The sequence below is a fragment of the Ceratotherium simum genome, chromosome 1, assembly GCF_057802395.1.
Source record: "Ceratotherium simum simum isolate JZ-2026a chromosome 1, ASM5780239v1, whole genome shotgun sequence".
NCBI lineage: Eukaryota > Metazoa > Chordata > Mammalia > Perissodactyla > Rhinocerotidae > Ceratotherium > Ceratotherium simum.
The window spans coordinates 76,220,699-76,239,759 of NC_141900.1; the positions used below are offsets into that span (position 1 = coordinate 76,220,699).

At 38.2% G+C, this 19,061-nt stretch overlaps 1 protein-coding gene across 5 annotated transcripts in view; it reads right to left on the reverse strand.

Annotated features, from left to right (window-relative positions):
* The window catches only part of CTTNBP2 (cortactin binding protein 2), a 150,962-nt gene that overhangs the window by 64,836 nt on the left and 67,065 nt on the right, over positions 1 to 19,061 (reverse strand). For 2 of the 5 annotated variants that reach the window (XM_004418768.3, XM_087429980.1), the window contains exon 4: positions 5,782 to 7,438. In XM_004418768.3, coding sequence (XP_004418825.2) covers positions 5,782 to 7,438 — 1,657 coding nt within the window. Of the gene's footprint in view, positions 1 to 331; positions 5,698 to 5,781; positions 7,439 to 19,061 lie in introns of those variants that run through there. The other 3 variants (XM_087429997.1, XM_087429996.1, XM_087429991.1) reach the window with 3 other exon arrangements.

Here is a 19,061-nt window from a genome sequence, read left to right on the forward strand (position 1 = left end):
ATAGCAATAATTGTAAGAAATAGAGATTTTCTTTTTTCACCAATGTTTCCAAGGTACTTAATTATAAATTTTACATAAACCATTAAGATGGACCAAATACTGTCAAGGAATCTATTTACATTCCTTGAATTCCCTTATTTGGGAATAAAAATAACGGGGGGCCAACTGCTATTCAGTATCAAGAGCTCATAGAAGCACAACATATGTAACTGGATCTAGAATACACCAGCACAAATATTCAATACGCAATTTTGAAGACTTTCTCATCTGGCCACCTTTACCACAAGTGTACCAGAAACTTGTAATCAGCCAATAAAACAGGACACTCTACCATACAGTTTTAAGAAAAATCCTAAGAGTTATCATAGTTAGACATTTCTCATCAGTATTTAGCAGCTTTAGAAGAGAGTCTGTTAAGTATGTGAAGTCGGCTGCATATAGCATGGAAAATTTTCTGAATTCTTCCTTGATCAAAAGGCTGTAAAAACAGTAAAGTAAAAATGTTTATTTAATGTGATATATAGGTATTTTGTGATTTTTGGCTTAGATACAACTAAATTTCAAAATAAGTAATTTTACTTTCCTTCTTATGGAGCCCCAAATACCTCTAAGTAATAAGTAATATTGGTGTGCACATGGGGGCATACGTTCATATATTCATTCCTCACATATCCGGTAATAGCCCCTGTAGTAAGATACAACTGATGGATCTTTTATATTCTCTGCTCACTGGTATCACGATAATATTCTAGATATATGGGTGTTATATTAATATGTATGTCATACTCAGTTCTTAGAATTGAATCTTAAATTATTGGCCTTAAATTACTTTAATAAATATTAAAGGTTGCATATCAAAGGAATTTCTCAGTATTTTAAAAATTCTTTGTAAAAAAACAAAACAAAGCAGTTTATACAAATGAAACTAGACTGCTTATTAAAAGCTGGGTATTATATCTTCATAATCAATTATTAGGTCCATGAATAATTTATTGCTTTTACCCTATTAGACTGCAATGACACACAAAATTCAAATGCTCATAAAATTAAATATTTATCTAAGCTTTATATTTCCCATTGATATTCAATAGCTCTTCTTACAAAAGTAGTATTTTTACTTCATACTTACAAGAAGGCTTCTCTCTGGTACATTTTACCTTTTGTATTTTCTTAAAAACAAACAAAAAAACAAGCCCACAAAAATTAAATCAGTACTTATTAGAAATGGATGACAAACAGAGAAATTATAAACATCAAGGAATGAAACCTTGACACAAAGCAAACACAAAGGCAATATGAAGGCATCACACTGTGGTCCTCTCCAGGAAAGGAGGGATGTGGCTCAGCTCGGTCAGTTTGTCTCCCTCCCTGCCTCCCTCCCCCCAACCCATCCCTCTATCTCATCTAAGGGGTCTTGGTTATTAATTTCTTTTTAAGAATATCAACAGGTATATATTAAATGGATTGCTATTCTTTTGGGTTTTGTTTTCATTTTCCTTTTTTCAATACAACTCTAGAGTTTGGGGGTCAATTTAAATATAAATATATTTTTATACTTATATATTTAGATTTTTATATTTATATGGAAATATTCAATTGTGGACATACTTTCCTGGGAAATTCTATTTTTAATGCTAAGCTATCTGAAAGATAAAATATTCAAAAATTTTCTCAATCTCTAGACCACTCAAGAGTCTTAGACACTTTTCTCACTATTATACAAAACTACAGAAGAATATATATCAACTTCTTATTTTCTTAGAGGTTTGCAATATATTTAAAAATTTTTTTACAAAAGAAAAATGCTTTATAAATACCAAGTATTCTTAAAGTTTAAATAAATTTTATTTCTACTAGCACTTCCAATTTTCTCTAACAAAGACAAGCTTACGTTATTTTAATAAATCCTGCTATAAATATGGGAAAAATAAAATAAAACTTCACCATGAGACTTTATTGTTCATTTGAAATTCCCAGCAATGATAAAAATGGTAATATTTAGTTGACTGGTTAAGTAATGATAGAAGAGACCTGTGGTCATACAGCTCCTCTAATGATGTTAGAAAAAGGTCATTCAGCTTTGCCGCGTCATATGCAAACATTAGGAAAAGTGAGCATCTCGCAGAACATGCAGTGACGAAGGGAACAGACAGAATGTGCAGTGGCAGAGGGAAGAGGAGTTGAGAACAGCTTCTGGCATCAGCTTCAGAGTGTGGAGAAGGTTAATGTCATAGCTCAGATCAATCTCGTTTTCTGTTTAGCCTTTAAGCCAATCATACATGAAGAATAATTTTTTAAATGTATGTTTAACCAAGGAAAAAAGTCTGAACCAAATTAAGTAAAATGTATGAAATAAAAAAAAAAAAAAAAAAAGAAAAAAATTTCCAAGGGTATGGAAACTCAGTTGCCTGCGGTAATTTCTGATTGAGACTTCTGTTCATCTAACAATTAAAATGTGTTCCTTTGGCAAGTTCAGGAGGAACAAGGAATTCTAACTCATTTACAATTTTAAATGTTATTTAAAATTTTAACATTTGACCGTAAAAATTGCTAATAGAGTTAAAGTAATTTACAACACAATTTGCAATTCTCCCCAGTGCTTTAACTTAATCCTAATTGTTTGTCATAGATATAAGCTGGCATAGAAACACAGAATTTTAGAGTTTGGAAGATCATGGGCTCTAGTAGTTCTCCAAGGAGGGAGAGGTACTAAACTGTTGTTTGAAAAATTCAATAGGCAAGTTTACTATCTTTTTGATTTGGAACTATTATTACTTTTTGGTTCAACACTTTCATTTTCAGATGGAAAAGCTACTGGCTCAGCGAGAATTTGCTCTTTAGGGTAATACATAGAAAAGGGCAGAAATGGCCTAACTCTGCCTTATTACACTTGGTCCAGTGTTCTTTTCATCATTGAAATCAGAACAGGGCATCTACCAGGTATTCGGCAGATGAGCTCTGTCCCCATGCCCTGCTCTAACCAACCACAATGGCATTAGTGGCTGTTTAGAAGATTAATACCTATCAATGAGCTTACGATCTAGAGAGGCACAAGCTCACTGGGGCACCGATAGGTTAAGAAGGAGGATGGAGGGATCCCCGGTGCTTCCTAGTGGCAATGGGCAAGGCAGTGGAAACAGGGGCAATCTAAATGGAAAAGAGTTGAAATCCTATATCTCATTTAGAAAGTTCAGGTTGACCCACACCCATGGTTGAGCTATATACCCCACTATGTAACTGTAATAACATTTCCCTTCCCCGAATAGACTAGATAGTTAGTAAACACTTGCTGAATGACACTGCCTCCATTTTCCCCTAATAAGCCATGTCTTATAATCAAATGATAGAAACCTGTTATCCCACCAAAGGTAATCTTGAAGTTCTGAGAATATTGTGGGCAAATTATAGGGGGGACCGGCCTGGTGGCATAGCAGTTAAGTTCACGTGTTCTGCTTCGGTGGCCTGTGGTTCACCGGTTTGGATCCTGGGCACGGACCTACTCACCGTTCATCAAGCCATGCTGAGGTGGTGTCCCACATAGAGCAACCAGAAGGACCTACAACTAGCATATACAACTATACTGGGGCTTTGGGGAGAAAAAAGAAAAAGAGGAAGATTGGCAACAGATGTTAGCGCAGGATCAATCTTCCTCAAAAAAAAAAAAATAAATTACACCATCAGAGGAACCAGTTTCATGTATCTTCAGTGGCTGCTATTTCTTTGGCCCCTGTATTTATACTCTTTTGCTCTCTGGATACCAGCACAGGGGCATTTTTCAGAGGGGTTATGGCTCCTTTATCCAAAATTCCACTGTATCTTAGGCAGCCCATTCTGGTGAATATATAATGGACCAGGAATTCTCTGTCTTTAAAGGTTAACTTATAATCCTGTGGATAAAATGTTCCTCAGTCAAGGATCCTGGTTTTAAAGCTTCTCCACTGAAACCAAAGGGCATTTGCGCTGGACTCTGGACCACAGTAATGATCAAGGCAACAACTGGCAAAGCATCAAGCTATCCAAGCAAAGATGGTTTTGTAATTTTTAAAAACTGACAAAATTTATATATCCTTCAAAGTATTTTCTGTTTCACAGTCTGTGCATTTATGTCAACAGCACTGCTACTGCTCCAAACATTTTTGGAAGTTGTGTTTTGCAACTGCCTTAAGACCTCATAGCACATTCTCTGATTCTCCCTAATGGTACCAAAAATTCCCCCTTTGAAGGTGGATTTAACTTGTGGAAAACAGCCAACATCATTTTAGGCCATTTCGAGAAGGGCTGTCCAGCTCAGTAATACCATTTTGGATAAAAAATATGGCATGCTGAATGCCTGTAAGGACATCACAAAGTAGTGGTGAGATCAATTCTAAAGAAAATTTTCAAAAATGCTTTAAGCAACAGTATCACTGAAGCAGTAGTATCACCTCTATTTATTTGTCACCCATGCTGCTCTAAGTGCAATACCGTGCTCTTTGCACGTGTTGATATTAAATCCCCCTAATAGCCACCCTCCCCCATGAGTAGCATAAGCTCCGTATTAAGGATGAGAAAACTTGTTAAGAAAATTCACCCAAAACACACAGCTGTAAATGGCAGAGCCTAGATTCCAACGCCGATCTGACTGTCATCCAAGTCCACGCTGTTTCCAATCCCCAATTTTACTCCTCAAAATATGAACATAGCCTCTCAAGGAGTTTAATTTCAAGGAGACAAACTTATAAATGGAAAAATAAGCCCTGGTATACTGCTCTCATTATCTGATAATTAGCAAGTAAAGTGCTGTTTTTCTCATTCCCACTCTCCCCCTTAAATTTTAAATATAACACTACTCAGATCTTCCTTTAATTCTTTAGTTTCTCTCTCATTAGAACCAATAGTCTCTGCTAACCACTAAGATCCCACAGTAGGAGAGACTTTCCCAAAGTTTCAACAGAACCTTCACACCATAACATTATTTTAGAGCCACATTTACTCAGTGAAGAACTAATCCAGTCATGTCAATAAAAAGCAATGCTTCCTCTAGCATCGTATAACAAAAGGGCAACATCCAGTTCCTTATCGACTTCTTTGTTCAAGAATCCCACATTCAGTGACTTCATAAACCACATCTGCAATGGAAACCTTCTCTAATATAGCCCACATGCTATGTTATCCATCTGCGCTCAAGTGCTGGAAGGCAACAGCTCTAAATAGAGTCAACAGCTTTTGCAATAAACTAAACTCAGAACAGAGATTTATAAATATACACACTCTATTTTTGAGGTTAAAAAAACACTTGAAACTGATATTAAAAATTAGAACTTACCAATTATAGAACTGAAATCTATTTGATAATCCAAGGTAGACTGTAGTGTTAATAACTACTAAAAGTATTTTTTAAAGTTATCTCAGAAGAGATGGAACTGAACACATACTGTCTGGTGATGACCCACGAATACTGAAGTCTTGTGAGATAAATATTTAATAAGAAAGAATAGCCTTTCCTCCCATGGAAATGCTTTAGTCTCTAAATTAATGGTCTCCATGTACTCCAAACCACTCCTTTCAGGTTATTTTAAAAGAAGAAAGCACTGAGCATAACGAAACCACAAATCATATAGCAAGATGAATCACCATACCCCAGAGCCTTTAAAGAAAAATATAAAAAAAAGAGAGGGAAGAAATAAGAAAAAAAATGTATCAAATTTAAAAAAAAGTTTCAAGGCAATGTGAAGGAAATTAAGGCAAGTGAGAGGACAGGCCACATTCTTAAAGAAGGGTATAATATTTCAATCCCTTTACCTGATGCTGTTACCAGGAGGCTGTCTGAGGCACCTGTTCTACAGGATGAGGCACTAACAGGGTTTACGGAAGAGCAAAAGGCAATGGTGGTGGGAATGACAAGGGAACTTTCTGAACATGCAGGTTGGTTCAGTCCAGGGGTTTCAGCAGGCCAGGCACCCACCTGAGACGTGGCCAGGGCTGAAACGGCACAGCCTGCCGGTGCCACAGTTAAATCTATGGATGGTTTTGGTGGCAGCTGAGGGGAGGATGACTTAGGGAGATTCTCCTCATTTATTACCCTGTTCCCTTGTGGCAAACCGGAAGGAGACGAAGCCACAGTTTTGTTATCAACTTTGGCCCCTGCATTGGAGGCCCTGCTGCTATCCATAATAACCTTGAGCTGGGGGTGTGGTGGAGAAGGAGTTTGGGAGAGCCCTGGCTTTTTTGGAGGGATGGGAGGAGGGTTTCCTCTGTCAACTCGAGCTACACCGGGAGTCTTTAAACTGGTCCGACCGACCGGAGGGTAGGTGCCAACGTCCCCTGTGGGGGGCACTCCAGGCCTTGGGGGTGCTCCCGCTTGAGGGCTTGTAAATCTTGACAGTGCTTGGGTCACTGTATTCCGAGCTAGTTGTTTGGCCACTAGGTTGTCACGACTTGTAGGAGAGACATCTCTTGATGGAGGACTTTGGGTAGTATTTCCATTTTGGTCTGGGTCATTAGCATTGCCCTGAAATCTAAATCTAGCTGCTTGGATTCGTGGGTTTAGACCTGGATGCAATGACGCATTGGCACATGGTGAATGTAAACTGTGCACAGGTGGAGCTTGCGAGTAGCTCTGGGGAGCTATGCCTGGCGTTTGCAGGATGGGAGGGGCAGCATTATTGGGAAGTGCGGGTGTGCTACTTGTTAAATCTGCTGTTGAGCCAGTGCTCGGTCCATTTTCCTCAATTCTGTTTGCACTTGGAGGTGGGACAGTGGGCAGAGAGGAGCCAATCAAGTCACCATGGGAAGCCTGCCTGTCAATACCTGGTCTGACCAATGCGGCATTGGTGCACACATTCCCTTTTGCATTTGCAGAAACTAGAGGGCTCCCTGTGGAAGGCTTAACAGGCACGGTCAAAGGCAACTTCTTCATGTGGTCAGTGCTTTCCATCACTAGGTCTGTCTGACAAGCAACAGACCTTGTCAGAGGTCCTTCTGTTCCCACAGATATGGAGACCAAACGCCTATCTTTGGTCTTCCGGGGGAGAGAGAGGCTTGGTTTGCTGTCATTTCCCCTTTTCAGTTGCTCAATCATTTTCTTCATCTTGTCTATCTCCTCTTTGAGGTCAGTGGTGTGTGCTTCTTCTCGGTGTAGCTTGGCACGAAGCTGTTCCCGTTCAGTGTCAAACTCAGAGAGCTGTTTTTCCATCTGAGCCTCCATTTCTGTGCTTCTTCGTTTCTCAGCAGAAAGTTCCTCTTCTAATGCGCTCGTCTTTTTCTTTTCCTCTTCCAGTTTGGCCATTATGTCTTCTAGCTTCTGGGCCTCCTCTATGACTTTGCCCGAGAGCTGTTTGCACTCCTTGACGAGCATTAGGACCACGTGCTTGTTCTTGCCACGCTCCTCCTCCAGGCGGGAGGCCAGCTTCTTATGCTCTTGCTCAAGGGCTTGTAGCTGAAGCTTTTCCATCTCCAGCTGAAAGAAATTCACAGGACAGCCCTGATTAACACGCAGAAAATTCTTTTAGCTCAAAAGCACCCACAGCACCAGAGGGAGGCTCCCTTATCTCCTTCAGCCCCCTACTCCACTGCCACCTTTACAGGGAGGCTTCCCTCACTGCCCTGTTGAAAACAACAGTCCCCCCAACCCTGTACTTATCACCCCTTGTTTAGCGCCCACCTGCCCCCACTAGGATGTGACTTCATGAGGGCAGGGACTGTGTCTTCTTTGCTGCTGTGTCCCCAAGACCTAGAACAGTGTCTGGCACACAGTGATGCTTAATAAATTGTTGACTGAATGAATGAAATTAACAGAGTTCACACAAACAACAAATTTCCAAACACTGATAGCCTTTCTGGGTACAAAGGCCATACAGATGCGCTATTCTAACACGTTCACACAGGTTTCTCACTACTCTCCAGGGGAACGTCTGCCATGAGGTGCTCGTGAAGGACACATCCCTGAGCTGGGCTGCAGCAGTCAGGCTGGTCCACGTGCCTTATCTTCCCAACCAGAGAAACATTCCACTGGGGGTTCATAAAGGGCCTTATGATTCATAAAGGTTAAGTAGATCTACTGATTCAAGATATGGAAAGGACTCCCCTCCTCCACCTACATGTTAAACACAAGATAGCCAGTAACTAAGCCAGCTTCTAGTCATCAATAATAGAGGAAAGAGATGCGCACATGATCCATCAGTTGTGAGGATGTGCTGCTGTTCCTCACCCTCCTGAGAAAATCCATTACTCCATTCCCCTCACAGTCAGTCATGGGACCAAAAGGAGAGAACAGCTCACTGCCTAACGAGGACTCAGAGATATTATTTACTTTGAGATGCTCCCTGCTTTGAAGAAGGTGCTGAAATAGCACTGCAGTGCATCCTATAAATAGGTGATCAGGAATATGGATAATTCTCCAAGAATAATTAGAGACAATTGTTTATGCACATATATTCTATTCTACTATATGAAATTTTGGAAGTGACTTCATAAGTAGATTAGGTAAGATTTGGGGAACAATAATCTTGTCATATACTATATGTATATTTTATTCATCTGGGTGCCTCACAGAAAATTTGACTTATTCATTTAATTTGACTAATCAATTATTAAAGCACATTTAACTCTTCTTAATGCATCAAATAATAGGTTGCTCTGCAAGGCATACACAAAGTTAGAAGTATTAAGAAAATTTCATATATATTTTATACTAGCCCCTCCCAATTCTTATAGCAATGCAGGAAAAAGCACAAAGTAGGTCTATTTTCAGCTTATTTTTAAAATATGAATTTCATAATTTACCACTGAAGGTGGACAACAAGGTGTCTCGTAGAACTTGAAGGGCTACTTTCAGTTTACAAAACTAACTACAGTCCAAGTTAGTGATTTCCGTGATGTCATCCAGTTAATCAGTGTCAGTATCATGGCACTCACTCAGGGTTCCATTTGTCTCAAGACTGTCTCACCACATCACACATCTTGCCCACAGTATTTATTCACTATAGGTCTTCACACTTTATTTTTGAAATGATAACTTTCATCTTACATTTCAGAATCAAAGAAAGTCTTCCAACAGGAGATCAACTCAATTAATCTCAGATATGTACACTGAAAACTATACTACTATAAAAGCACCCATAATTCTCTTGTATCTTTGTCCTTCCATCATGTGTGCCTTATAAATCCTATCTCAGACTAACATGAGTCTTTTTTAATCTCACCACAGATAGCAGAGCAGAGAGGAAACCACATAATTGATGCACCTACAAGCACATGGCTCCAACCTCAACTGAGCTTTGAGCCCCACTCATCAATCACTCTACCTAACTTTGTTTAGCTTCCTCTGCCATTTACTTTAGGGATATTTAAACCTCTGCCACTCTCCCCAAAACTATACCCAATGACCATTCGACTGACTCTTAGTCTACCCTAATAGACTCTTATCAAGAATATTCAGACAAACTCACTCCCTCTACATCCTGTCTCCTCCCTTAAGCCTTTCTATAGCCCCACCAATTCATATGTCCTTCCCTTAACTCTAAGGGAGAAAGGCTTCCATCTGTTGCAGGTCAGACTTTCTTCAGCAATTGACTTCATTCTCTCCTGTCACCTCTGAGACTTGCTCCATCAGTTATCACACTGCTCTTTATAAACATTAAACATTCCCCTCTCTATCAGCTCCTTCCAATCAGTATATAAACACACTCCCATACTTAAAAGATAATTCTTTACATTAAAAAAAATTCCTTGACCATTCTGACCCAGAAACAAAGTTTCTGTGCTTAAGAGAGTAAAAGTTTAGTACTAAGTTCTGATCCAAAACTTCTTAGCTGTGTGACCTTGGTAAGTTCTCTCTCTAAAGATCAGTTCTGTTTGGTTTCCTTACTTCACAATATAGCAATAATAGTGATTACTTCATAGGATTAAATGAGGCAACACATGTAAAGCACACACCATTGTGCCTGGCATTAAAAAATTTTTCAAGTCATAATCACTATTTGTGCTATTTAAAAATGTGTCACTTTTGCACGTTTTTCCTCTAAAAACACATTTACAGGCAAACAAGGATGTAGAGAAATGACCATATTAAATATACAGATGGATGTCTTTATAAGTTAGATAGTTATAATTCAACCATTACAAAGTATATCAGAGAAGTTCCACTACTAGTGATGGTGAACTAACTTTTATTAGCCTATCTCTCCTGTAGATAATAATTATAAACCCTTGAAAAAATATAAAATATAACTATTTGAAGGCTCTGGAGAGCAATAAAAGCGGCAGACATAAGAGAGGAGTACACCCTCTCATTAGAAAGGAGCCAACAGCACTAGATGAGATTTGCCTTTGTATAGCTTTTCAAGTGAGGGCAATGCCCTGTCCTGATAGCACTGACAGCAGGACTCAAGCACAAAGCACCTCTTAAACTGGCTTGAGGAGTCAGAGGATGGAACTGTCTCAGCTAACCCCACCACTATCCTTGGTTGACTCTTGAATTACACATTCATGGGGGAGACTCCACAATGAATGACAGAGGTAGCTGCTGAATGGTTGACAGAACTGAGTACATATTTCAGCTCTTGCCAACTGCAAGGAGGCAGAGTTTGGAGTACGAATCTAACCAGGTTAACTGATTACTAGAACAAAATACATTCTTCAGAAGATAACAGAATCCAGAGTCTATGTACCATATCACCCATAATGTCTAGTATATGATAAAAAATTACTAGATACGCAAATAAATTTTTTTAAAAAAGTGATCCATTGTCAAGAGAAATGCAGTCAAATAGAAACCGGGCCCAAGATGATCCCTATTGGAATTAGCAGACAAGGACCTTAAAGCTTCCATTTTCAAAGCAAATATGGTCACAATGATTGAACAGAAGGGGAATCTTGGCATAGAAATGGAAAACAGAAGAAAAGAACCAAATGGAAAATCTAGAACTGAAAAGAGTAATATCTAAAACGAAAAAAAGTTCACCGAATGGGCTTAATAGCAGATTTGAGAGAGTAGAATAAAAAAGACAATGAATTTGAAAATAGAGTAAAAGAAAGTATCTGATTTGAGGAACAGAAAAAATGATTGAAAAAAGTGAATAGCACCTCAGTGACCTGTAGGACAATACGAAGTGGTATGAGTTCCACGTACCTGGAGTTCCAAAAAGAGAAGAGAGACAGAATGGGGAAGAAAAATATATTAAAAGAAAAAATGGCCAAAAATTCACAAATTTGGTAAAAAACCAACTTACAAATCCAAGAAGCTCAGTAATCCCAACGCAGGATAAATATAAAGAAAATCAAATGTAGGCACATCATAGTAAAAGCACTGAAAACAAAGATAAGAAATAATCTTGAAAGCAGCCAGAGAAATAAAGATATTACATACAGAGAAACTATAATATAAATGATGGCTGAATTAATGTCTCTAAAATATATGAAGCAAAAACTGACAAAAAATAAGGGCAGAAATAGACTCTATAATAATAACAATCTTCTCTCATAAAAAAGCCTAGATTAAAAATATCAGCAAGGGGCTGGCCTGGTGGTGTAGTGGTTAAGTTCACGTGCTCCGCTTCAGTGGCCCAGGGTTTGCAGGTTCGGACTGCTTTATCAAGCCATGCTGTGGCAAGCGTCCCACAGATAAAGTAGGGGAAGGTGGGCACGGATGTTAGCCCAAGGCCAGTCTTCCTCAGCAAAAAGAGGAAGATTGGCAACAGATGTTAGCTCAGGGCTAATCTTCCTTACACACACACACACACACACACACACACACACACACACACAATCAGCAAGAATACAGATCTGAATAACACTATAAAAACCACCTGGCCTAATTGACATTATGGAACAGAATACCCCAAGACTACAGAAGATAACAGTCTTTTCAGACGCACTTGAAGAGCTATTAAAAACCAAAAAGACTAAAATCTTACAGAATTTGTTCTCTGACCATAGCAGAATTAAATCACAAAGAAATCATAATAAGATATTAAGAACACCCCAAAACTCAAAAATAAAACAAGATATTTCTAAATAGCACAAAAGCTTAAGAAGAAATCACAAAGGAAATTAGAATATATTTTGGGCTGAATGACAATAAAAACACAACATACAAAAATTTGTGGGATGCAGTGAAAGAAGAGTATTTAAAGGCGGCTAAAGCAGAGGATAGAGAGAAACTGATATCTTTAATTAACTGCTTACATTAGAAGAGTTTTCTCAAATCGATTATCTAACTTTCACCTTAAGAAGCTAGGAAAAGTTAAGCAAATTAAATACAAAGTAAGTAGAAGGAAAGAAATAACAAAGGTAAGAAACCAATGAAATAGAACAGAAAATGATAGAGAAATTAACAAAGCCAGAAGTTGCTTTTCATCTGAAAGATCAATAATATTGTTAAATATTTAGGAAAAAACAAAGTAAGAAATACAGAAAAACACAAATCACAAATAGGAATAAAGGGGCTATCACTACAGAGTGAATATTAAGACGATAATAATGAATAAATTTGTGCTAATAAATTCAACAAATAAAATTCCTCTGAAACATACAACTTTCAGAATTGACATAAAACGGCATAGAAAATTGGAATGGAAATTGGAAAAGATAAATATTTTTGAAGAAATTGAATTCACAAAGAAAAACTTTCTCCCAAAGAAAACTCCTGGCTCATATCGCTTTACTAGTGACTTCTGCCAAACATTAAAGAAAAAAATAATACCAAACTTATACGTACCCTTGCAGAAAATAGAGGAGGAAATGCTTCCAACTCACTTTACGAACCCAGAATTACCTTCATATCAATACCAGTCAAGTATGTTTTTTAAATTTAAAGAAAAATTATCACTCATGAACACAGACACCAAACTCCTCAGCAGAATATAGGCAAACTGAATCCAACAATATATAAAAAGACTAAAGAAAAAAAAGGTGACCCATTGAAGTTTATGTCAGAAATCCAAGTTGGTTTCATATTTGAAAATCAATCAGTCTAATTTACCATATTAAAAGAATAAAGAGAAAAACCATGACCACATCAATAGAAGGAGATAAACCATTTTACAAAATTCAAAACCCATTCATGATTAAAAAAACCTCTCAACAAAGAACAGAATGAAACTTCAATGAGATAAAGGGCATCTATAAAAAAGCACAGCTAACATCATACTTAATGGTGAAACACAGACCGTTTTCTCCCTAAGAAAAGGAAAAGGCACTTAAGTCATTTCTCACTCCTTTTATTCCACATTGTACTGGAGGTTCCAGTCAGTGCAATGACGGAATTAGGGGAGAGGAGACGGAAGAGAGGCTGGCAGCCAATTTGGAAAGAAGAAGTGAAATGAGCCTTATTCACAGATAACATGTTTGTTTACTGACAAAATCATATACAACATACAAAACAACTGCTAAAACTAATAAGCAAGTTTAGCAAGATCACAGGATCAATGTCAACATACAAAAATCAATTAATACCTGTATACTGGCAACAAATATTTGGAAAAAAAGTTGAAAACAATGTGATTTACAATAGCATCAAAAACATAAAATGCTTAGGAATAAACCCAACAAAAGACATAAAAGACCACTACACTGAAAACAACAAAACATTGCTAAAAACAAAAATTATACAGACCTAAAAAATGAATAAATACACTTTGATCATGGGTTAGAAAACTCAGTTTTGTTAAGATGTCAATTCTCAACAAATTAAGTCTACAGATTCAATGAAATTTCAATCCCTGCAAACTTCCGGAGAAACCAACAAACTAATTTTAAATTTTTATAGAAATGCAAAGCATCTAGAACAGCCAAAACAATTTTGATAAAGAAAAAATTGAAATACAGTTCTGGCATTTAAGGCTTATTATTTAACTATAGTCATCATTTACCTGAAGTTCTAGAATACAGGTAAGACTGATCCATGATGAAAAAATCAGAAGAGTGTTCAGTGGTTGCCTGAATTGGGGGAGAGATTTACTGGGAAGGTACTCCAGGAAAGAGATGGAAGAAAACAAACAAAAAAAAAAAAATAAGAAGAAGAAGAGGAAGAGGTCTTTTCCAGAAGATTTACAGAATCAAAAGGAAATTTAAAACTAGAATAGGAATGCTAAATGACCAACAGGGAAGCACACTATCTGATCAGGAGAAAATAAAGGGAAGGTGAAAACAGTATATCAAAGATCTATGCAGAAGAGACAAAAGGATGACAGATTCCTTTGAGGAGGGGCCTATAATTTTAGAAGGTGAAGTGAAAGCTGCTCTGAAAGTACTGGGAAAAAATAAGTCACCAGGGATAGAAGGTGACAACAAGAAAATTATTTCAAGCCACAGAGACTGAATCGGTCATAATTCTAACAGCACCTGGCCCAGTGGTGTAGTGGTTCAGTTCATGTGCTCCGCTTCAGCGTCCTGGGGTTCAAGGGTTCGGATCCCAGGAGTGTACCTACACCGTTCATCAAGCCATGCTGTAGTGGTGACCCACATACAAAATAGAGGAAGATTGGCATAGATGTTAGCTCAGGGACAAACTTCCTTAAGTCAAAAGAGTAAGATTCCTCATTGGAAAAAAAAAAAACCCCAAAATCCTAACAAGAATATGCCAATAAATATGTAAAACAAAGCAATGGCCTACAGACTGGAAATGCTCAATATATATCCCAATCTCCAAGAAAGGAGATGCCAAGGAGAGTAGTAGCTATGGGACCACTGCTCTAATTTCCCATGCAAGTAGTGATGCTGCAGGTGCTGCAACAAAGGCTTTTATCTTATTATATAGAGCAAGAAATGCCTCCTGTCCAAACTGGATTTCGAAAAGGGAGAGGCACATGAGACCTAACTGCAATTATTTGTTGGCTACTGGAGTGCACCAAAGAATTTCAGAAGGTTAGTCTATGTTTTATAGACTATAATAAAGCCTTTGACCGTGTGGATCATGAAAAGCTATGGGCTGCTCTGAAAGAAATGGGCGTGCCTCAGCACTTGACTGTCCTGATGCGTAACCTGTATTGCGGACAAGAAGCTACAGTCAGGACAGAATATGGAGAGACAGAATGATTTCCTATAGACAAAGGCGTCAGATAAGGGTGCATGAAAGCAACAAATGACTTGAAATGACTTCTGACAAAAGTGAAAGAAGAAAGTACCAAAGCAGGACTGCATTTGAACATCAAGAAGACAAAAATCATAACTACAGAAGAACTACACAACTTTAACATAGACAATGAAGACACTGAAATTGTTAAAGATTTATTTACCTTGGTTCAGTCATCAATTTAAAGGGAAACTGCAGCCAAGAAATCAAGAGAAGACTAAGACTTGGAAGCACAGCCATGCAAGAATCAGGAAAGTCATCAGGTGTAAGGAAGAGTCATTAGAGACCAAAGCCAAGCTTACCCACACTCTGGTATTCCCAATTACTATGTACAGGTGCAAACGCTGGACAGCAAAGAAGGCTGACAGGAAAAAAATTGATTCATGTGAAATATGGTGCTGGAGGAGAGCTCTATGGATGCCCTGGACTGCCACAAAGACGAATAAGTGGATCCTAGAGCAAATTAAGCCTGAACTATTGCTACAGGCAAAAATGATAAAACCGAGGCTGTCCTACTTTGGGCACATCATGAGAAGGTGGGATTCTTTGGAAAAGACAATAATGCTGGGAAAAGCCGAAGGCAGCAGGAAAAGAGGAAGATAAAGGAAGCCATGGGTATGAGTCTACAGAAGCTGAATACGGCTGTTGAGGACAGGACATTGTGGACGTCACTCATTCATAAGGTCACCAGGAGTCAGAGCCAACTTGACAGCACATAACAACAACTCCAAGAAACTTTTTTTGCGGTGATGGAAATATTTTCTATCTTGTAAAGAGTACAGATTATACCAGTGTATGCATTTTTAAAACTCATCAATTTGTACACTTAAGATGTATAAATTTTACTTCAAGTAAGTGTTTCTTCAAAGAGCTGTAAACAATAGTGAATTCTAGATTTGCATGTTTGCTTTTTACAGTGCTATGGATTAGCAATTGTGAAAACTACTCTCTGTGTGTTCTAGGCTTGAGTAAATGAGTAAATATATTGAAGTGTAATGGGAGCCAGGTTTCTCACTGTTGGAGAAGTTAGTTTTAAACAGAAAAAATACAAGAATGTACCCTATGGTTTTGGATTAGAATCAGAGGGGTCAATATCATAGGAACTCAATGGTTTGATATAAAAAGACATATAGATAAATAAAATATAGATATATGTGTGTACATTATATTTATGAATACGATAAATATACATAGTTTCTTAGCTCTAGAGTTGTTTATAAACACCATTTTTCCATTAAAAATGAAACTAGTGCTCCTGGGAGTAATGGCTAATTCCAGGGGTTAGGATAAGGAAAAGAGAAGATAAGCCTGGAGTATCTTGCTGCAAGAAAGTAAGGAAGTGCACATAGAATGATGGGGACATGTCAAAAGGAGCCAGCTTAAAAGGCCTCTCACTGGCCAAATCTGGTAAAATTCTAAGCAGTGATCCAGGGGCTGTGGATCTGATGTGTTGGGGTAGAAACCCCTCCAACTCAACTACATACCACTACAATTATAAAGGAACCACAGCCTCCTGTGTACATAGATTACTGAGTGCCAGTTGACTTGGTTATTATTGTCCAACTTACATCTACTCACAAGCACTTTCAAGTAGTGGCTGAGGGGTAATTTTGCACGGAGCAATATCAGCAAATCCTTTTGCCAAAAGCAGGGGATTGTATGGAAGAGCTCAGAACTAACACAGCTTCACTGGTAGCGAGAAAGTGGGTGGTTGCTCCAAGAATAGCACCCAGCCTGGGAGCCATGAATGAAGAGTCACCAAACAACGGTTTTTACAGAATGAAAGGGAAAACTATGTAGGTGGAAGCAAAGCAGCAATGTAAAGCAATTAGTTCTAATTCAAAGTGGAAAACAGAGAGGAAAGCAATTATGGTCATTTGTAAAATGAGAAAGCAGAGGGCATGGTTGCCACAACCACGAAAGACTCTCATGACATTTAACTATATTACTTCCTGCTCTCCCATATCTTTCAACACTCATTGCATCTTTGTCCTCTTCTCCACCTGGTCACCCACCCCCCCATATACCTGTCCAATCCTGGTAAACAAATACATAACAAGAAGATATATTAAAAGATCTTTTTTTTCTCTATAGGAGGCGTAGCTACCAACTCTTGAGCTAGAGTTTTAAGAGAGGGCAGGCAAGTCATGGATCAGGCAAAGCACTCTCTCCTCTAAATCCCTGCTCAGAGCCACAGACCTCAGTCTCCAGCTCCCCCTTAATATTCACTCTGCTATGCTCCTGGGGAGTTAAAATGCATTTTGAAATGTAACAATGAATTATGCAAAAAAGACTCAGGCATGAGCTAAAAACAGTCATTCATGTACAAAATGTCCTAAATACTCTTCCTAAAAATGTCATTTTAGATGGTTCTTTACCGTGTTATCCTTGAAAGTCTATAAAGCAATTTAAAATTAAATTATATTTATATGTTATAAAGTAACCATTATATAATGAAGTAGAGAGCACTGAATACTAATGGCAGAACAAAGTACAATTATTTACACTAGGAAGAAAAAGGCATATGTAATAAATTAAACAAAAAGAGTGATTTGATTGTTCTTTTCTGTCCCATTTGTCATTTCTTTGGTTATCTAGCACCTGAAACTCCTTCTTATGTTGGGAGAATTCTCCACCTTATGATTCTCCCCTATAGAGGCTATATACACCCAATTGTTGCTTTGCTGGTCTTCCTGGTAGGTAGGAAGAGGTGTGGGGCCTAAGCTTGGCCAATCAAATGCACCTCCTCATAGGCTTCAAGTAGGAAATGAGTGATGCAAAGCAGTGGGGCCAGGGGAAGTACCTCTCAAGACCCAGAGCAGTGATGGCAGTGGTGCTGTCCGGTGTCAGCAAGCTAGCGTAACCAGCTCTCATCAGCAGAAGTATCACCCACTGCAGACTAGATCTATAGCGAACATTTGTTGGTGATGCTGGCTAGTAAGAGCCCTGCTCTACCAAGTCGTAAGCCAACCAATAGACACTTTTTCTGCTTAACTCAATGAATGTTGGCTTCACTTGCTTGCAACTAAGAATCCTGCCTGACGCATCTATTGCCATCAACTGATCTCACACTGAGCTGCCACCCAGAAGCAGCTATATCTAATACACAGAGCTACTTTTAGTTTGTTCGCTGGTAAAAAAATAATTGCTCCCTTCTGAATTTTGTAGTTATTATTTTAGCTTCTTACTTTTAAAGGCTCTGCTCAAATTAAAAGGTCTTTCCTATTTCAGGGCTAGAAATTATACTTGCTAAGTGTGAATAAAACGAATGAAAATAAATTAGAATAGAACTTTATTAACAGATGATGCACAAGATAAATAATAATAACCCAAATATCATTCCACCTTGGGTTACTGGCTCTAAAGGGGCAGTAGACTACCAGAGGCAAAGTTCCCCATGGTGATTACTCATTAGCTTATTCAAAGTGGCTTTATGGGCTCAGTCCATTTGCCAAATTGACTCTTGCCCAAATTTTCCTGGCACACAAATTACCAACAGTTAACCCTCCTATTAGTAGTCTCAGCAGGAACCGATGCATGAATGAGCATGGAGCCTCTTCTCCTGCCTTGAGAGGCCAACCAGAGCAGTGTTCAGGCCAAATGTCTTAGAATTACCAAAGAGCTATGCCTGGTGTCAGACAATAAATACTCGAATTGCAGATAATGGGGCCTTTGCTTTCCCCGACTTTTGCTCTGGCAGTGATTTAAAGAACTGAACTCATTCAAAATAATGGATTTTTTTGTCTTACTGCTTTTCGATTTCTAAAGCTACAATTTATTCTATATGCAAGGGAACTGAAGATATTTGGGTAAAATATTTCAGGACTAAAGGGACAGGTAATTTTGTTGCTAAAAAGATAACTTTGGTGTTTCTGGTCTTATCAGCTGATGTGATATTTTCTTTATAAGTAAAGATTCATATTAAGAATACAAACTGTAACTCTTCTCACATGTCACAATCTACCAGGACAGAATATCCTTTAGGGACAAAGGGTGGCATTGCCTATCA